Source organism: Agrilus planipennis, unplaced genomic scaffold (assembly GCF_000699045.2).
Source record: "Agrilus planipennis isolate EAB-ADULT unplaced genomic scaffold, Apla_2.0 scaffold69, whole genome shotgun sequence".
Taxonomy (NCBI): domain Eukaryota; kingdom Metazoa; phylum Arthropoda; class Insecta; order Coleoptera; family Buprestidae; genus Agrilus; species Agrilus planipennis.
The window spans coordinates 1060220-1066219 of record NW_020438962.1 but is presented as its reverse complement, the minus strand read 5'-3'; the positions used below and the strand labels follow the sequence as shown (position 1 = coordinate 1066219).

Sequence of the window (6000 nt, the reverse complement as noted above, 5' to 3'; positions counted from 1 at the left end):
TAAAAGTTCATTTTTAATTAGTTTTAATGAAGCTTTATTCCTGTCGTCCCGCCACTTTGCGTTCATAACAGAGAATACTCTTTCTGTAAATGCTGAAGTGGCCGGAACGGACAGCAAAGGTGACACTACCTTTTCCGTACTTAGAAACATTCTCAAAAATTTTGTATTGTTCAATATTGTTGATGTAAAAATACTCTGAATTTAGCATAATCGCTTACAAAATTACGATGTTTACTTAAGGCCTTAAATAAAATATTTTTGCGTACTTTATGTGTCTTGTAAGGTATAACGTACGCACAGTCGAAATAGTGTACAATACTTTACTATACGGGTGGCAACCCTATCTAAAGCCGACCCTGATCTTTTGCGTACCTAACCAACCTCGAACCGCTGCATCGCTTACAATTATTCGGTTGTCTCTTTTTATTTTATCTGTAGTACTCATGACGTATTTCCTAACTTAACAAGAGCTTGCTCAGAGATACGCCCATTCTCACAGATAATTTATTGGGAACTATGCCAATTTTAATCGTTCCAACTATAGGTTGAATATGGTGATTTGTAAGAAGTTCTAGAAGAAAGAACCTGTTGTTGGTACTAGTACTTAGTAAAGTCAACAACATTTCTCAAGATTAACCTGATGAGCTTGATCGATGTTATCTTACCTACGATTTCTATGTCGCAATAAAAAATAAACAAAATGGGCCAAATACTACAACCAATTAGGCGCCGAGGGTGCTGTACGGCGCTACCCGTATATTACGTGTGTAACAAGTGTCCTTTTTAATGCCTCGCCTATTTAAAAAATGTCGCATTCGCAATAACCTCATAAACAGTCCATTACGTAACTGTAAAAGTATACAACATTTAAATTCAATCAATTAATAATTTTTTTTTCTCCAATTCGCGTTCAAAAACTCGTAATGTTATATCATACGTGTTCCTCTTCTCTAATTAAGAACAATAAGTGAAAGTTTTTCTTTGTGAACACAGCATACTAAATACATACATACAGCACAGCACATCCTTATTATATAATTTCTTTTTTGTTGGTCAACTACAAATTTCTTTCTCGTTATTAAACACAAAAGCGATAAATATAACTGCAACGGTACATAAGAATTTGTTTATACAAATTATCAAATCATAATCGCAACGTTCAACTTTCTCATCTATTGTTTAAAATCAGTCAATTAAATTAATGCACATAGAGTAGACGTTTGTATAAAAATAAAAAAATTGAACTATACCTCAAGGTTCAAACGAGAGGTCATGTTTTGTAAAGGCGACATGTAGAATTGGCAAATACATATGTAGACTGATTTATAAAATGCTAATTTTGTAAGTAATTAAAAAGTAAATATTACAAAATCGTAACAAAATAGGAAATTGTTTCTTTATATTTATCGTGTTTGAGATTCATGGTTGGAAAAATATTGACCTGCATATAGACCTTCAACTTAACGACATCCAACAAATAAATTTCCTATTTGTTAAACGTCTCAAATCTGATCTTTAACTAACGATATGTATAAAAATTGCTTAGCAGACCTTAACCCGTTCTCGACGAGTTCAACTATCTATTTATTTTTTCATTAAATTCTGCAAAGGTCAGAGACATTATTTTCAATTGTTCAGTACAGAAATTACAGGTATGAAAGAGGCCAATGGTATCTTTTTGCATAAAAAAATATGCCACCCCAATAATGGACCCTGCATTTAAATTGAAATTACATGGTACTCAAATCTTAAAATTAGTAAATGTCTAGTTTGTCCCACGTATACCGTTTCGCATTCTGTTTTAATAAAACGTATAAAAACTTCATGATTTAAGATCTACAACATTCCTTACAAATATACCGTCTACTTTATCTAATAAATTTAATTTCAAGGTACTTCTAGGGTGTTCACATCCAAGACGATGATGCCACACACACACTTTACCTTTATTCTAATTATCATTATACATAATTACATTAACACAACCGTTTACATAAATAAATAAATAATTTNTGTTAAGTCTTATTGCAAAATTCACACGGAGTTTGTAATGCTAATGAGAAGGTCACCCAATAAAACCACACCTAATAAATATAATAATAATAGTAAACCTACCCCTTGCAGTTAAGCGTAGCAAATGAATCAAATATTATGTTGTAACTGAAGAGGTCACTGAATTGACCAAATTATTACCTAACGCTATTATTTTCAACAATAAATTGCCTCTATAAACTAGTGTTTATTTTGTTAGATCGTTAAACTTCAGGTAGATGTACTTTGCGTAATTATTGTTACTACAATAGTTATATACACAAAACTTACGTTTTTTATTCATTCATATTCATTCATTGTTGTTAAAACGAAACCTGTTCTCAAATTATAATAACGATAATAGTTTTCATTGTCGTTATTACTATTTGTTTAACAGTAATGCAACATATACTTGTAATAAATGTCAGTTTTCATTATACTAAACTTCGTCATTATTATTGGGTATTTAGTAGCTAGTACTAGATGTTGTATATGTGGACATAATACATAATATTTGCTTTCATTTTCGCGTTACACAGCAATGAATGTTCTATAGGCTAATTGCTCTTGAAATGCTACAACATTTCCAGAAGATTCGTACGTTATATGTGGGCCAAACACGTAGGCCGTTTTAAAATAGTGTTAAGGAGAAATAAATGCCCTGAGAGTTGTGTACCTTTTCGAAAGTTTCTAATTCCTATAGTACTTAAATGAGTTATGTAATTTTATCTTAGCGCAAGTTATTTTTTCTTGAAGTTATTTTAGATTTTTGAGACATGAATAATTTTATAACCGGTTAATTCAGTTGATTAATTATTATTATTATATTAGTAGACAATTTAGAATGTAAAATGTCACATAAAATCCAAATGTCAAAGAATAACTAATTAAATTACATTACCATTATTGTTAATAGCAATCACAATTCTACGTTATTAAAAAATTATGACAATAATTAAACTTTGAATTATAAGATAAGTCATTTTGAAATGTTAATTTATCAACTGCGCGAATTGTATTCCTAAATTAACATAACAAATTGCTTGTAGAAATAAAAAATTTTACCCTGATATATTTAAACCTTGCAAAGAACCCTGAACTTAAATTACAATTAGTTGCAAACTGCATAAGAATTTGAATATAATATACGGGGTGATAGGTAACATAAGGTTTCGATAGTTTTAGGAAACAAATAAAAAGAACAAGAACATTATTGATTAACTTCCCATTGCCTTGCGCAGAAGATAAATAATTACTAAAGTTAATTAATTCAAAGATACATGTCCTTAGTGAGATGTGCCCTCTCTCTAAATTGGTAGAATGTTTTGTAAGAACTCTAACCGATATTTACGTAGATACCTGCTATAACAAACTTAATTAATTAGTCGAATTAAATATTAACAAAGTAGCAGAGTTCAAGGCTAATGACAAAATAATACAAAATTATCACGAGAGCCGGTTATTTTGTAATTATTTTAAATGTGATTTTGCTTGATTTATTTTTAATTGTACGCGTAGACAGAGCTAACTAACCAGGGAGCTTTTGATCTTTAGAAATGACGATAAACAAACGTAAACGAGAATCCTTGGAAAAACGTTAAATTATTATTTACATCTTCGATATAATTTTCGCTTTTTATGATTAATATCCAATTGGAAAATATCAAACGGATGTTTGTTATATGTGTATGTAGTTATTAAATTGTACAGCAATTATTAACGGATTAAAGCAAGCAACAACATTACGTTTCTATCTGAACCCACTAATTCATTTGTAAATTTTCCACACGCTGTTGTCGTAATAAAGAAGAAAAAAATTTTCACGAAAATACATCTCGCTTGAACCGTGTGGACAGTAGTCCGCACTCCCTTTTTTTCAACGAAAGTAGAATACCAAGACCTACAATTTGATACATATATGTATATGCTACCGGAAATGCATGAAATCTACGAATTGTATACAATTCCTAGGAAATGTTTGCAATTCCTAGGCTGTTTGGGAAATCTTTAAAATATTGTTTCAAAGATTTTTTAATACACACATATCCTAGGAATTGTATAAAAGTCCGATAGATATTGTATTAGGATTTCTGCGAATAAAATGAATAAAACACTTAGTAAACTAAGAATCAGCGTTATATGTGATAATGACGAAATATCGTCCCCTGTCTCCGCCATCCATGCGTACCCATTGACATTTTTAATATAATACATTTCCGATTGCTATTTAGGAAATGTATAGATCTCCTAGGAAATGTGTCTAATATAATTTATTTTACACATTTCCCAGCGATTTTAGGAATCATATACATTTCCTAGGAATTGTATAAAATGACGGATTACACATTTCCGTTAACATATATATATATATAATCGTTGATCCTTTTTTTGCAGAGTATTGCCCATGTGGTGTCCGACGAGTCGTATTTTACCCGCCTGGGGTTGAATTTACTGATAAGGCAAACGAATTCGCTACCCCTTATTGAAATGACAGCGAGGGAATTCATGTTCGGCTACAAAAGTGCCCTAATGACTGTGGGAAACACCTTCATGTCGTCTTGGATCTATTTCGACAAACTGGGTCTCATCGACAGGGTAAGACCAACATTTTTATAGCACCCTTAAACTTAACTTAAATCCATTTTCTACTTGAAATACTCCCGTAGATTACAAAACAACAAGAAAGTAATTATTTAATAACAATGATAATTTATAAATTAATTACTTATTCGATGTACGTATGTTTTAGAGTGTTATCTCAAAATGCGTTTGGCCTACTTTGATGGAAATACACAAAATAAATAAATAAATAATGAATAAACACTCTGTAGTTCGTGTCAAGGTCCGAAAAATTTTATATTGTTCTAGATAAGTGCGATTTTTTCTCGAAAAGGTCGCATTTCCATCTAGACGATCGCATTTTCAGGGTAATCAGGGTAACTAACCATACGCCTAACTCTTTTAAAAGTGATGATTAATTCTTTAAGGATATATAAACGTTGGCTGCAGTTTTCCGCTGCAAGGTCTTGTCTACATTTTTTCCGTTCGCGTAAAACGACCGCCTTATCTGCCTGTGTAACACATGTATATTACAACCGATTCCGCTGAAATAGGACAAAGAAATTCTCTACCGTAATTAACTCGCAAATAACAAATACATATACAGGGTGTCACAAACAAGCGGATTTCTTCAATAACTGCTTTATAGTTGAAGATATCGAAAAAGAGTTTCTTACAAAAGCGCTTCCATATATAAGTATCTTCATATCCTAAAATTATTTTCGATTATACAGAGTATCCCATGTTTCCTGAAGGATACCTAACCTCATTTTTTCAAATGGAATGCCCCATAACCGCCTATGTATTGATTTAATGCGAATTTTATGGAAATTGATGCATTTTAGACATAATATATGGTATAATCGAAAATAATTTTAGGATATGAAGATACTTATATGATAGCACTTTTGTAAGAATTTTTTTTTCAACTATAAAGCAGTTATTGAAGAAACCCGCCTGCTTGGGACCCCCTGTATATAAACAAAAAAGCGCGATAATTAATACTTAACAAATAAACAATATAATAACGTTGAAATTGTAAAAAGAAGTATTTTAACAACTTGAGTCCTTCTTAAATCAACAATTTTCAATAGGATATTTTTTTATAGTATCATGGCATTCGTTAATTTCTCAACGAATATCTGACCTACCATAATAAAGAAAAAAAATCACTGTAATGCAAATTTGTCCTTCGGGATCAATTTAAAAACGTCCCACTGAAACACTATCCGGGGTAATCCCCTTTAGACATTTCTGCATTACTTTTAGATAGCCCACCCCGAACGACAAAATTACATTCTATTGCTGATGATTTTTCTTCTTTGATTTAAAGTGACATTCCCGTTAAAAAAAATTTGAAAATTCAAGTCTATAGGTCGTCGTCGACCTACTTTGAAACACAATTCAAAA

At 31.2% G+C, this 6000-nt stretch overlaps 1 protein-coding gene across 3 annotated transcripts in view; it reads left to right on the top strand.

The window, feature by feature from the left end:
- The window catches only part of LOC108735813 (scavenger receptor class B member 1), a 44423-nt gene that overhangs the window by 24582 nt on the left and 13841 nt on the right, over positions 1-6000 (top strand). For all 3 annotated transcript variants that reach the window (XM_025975198.1, XM_025975199.1, XM_025975200.1), the window contains one exon: positions 4426-4626. In XM_025975198.1, the coding sequence (XP_025830983.1) occupies positions 4426-4626 (201 nt within the window). The remainder of the gene's footprint in view (positions 1-4425; positions 4627-6000) is intronic.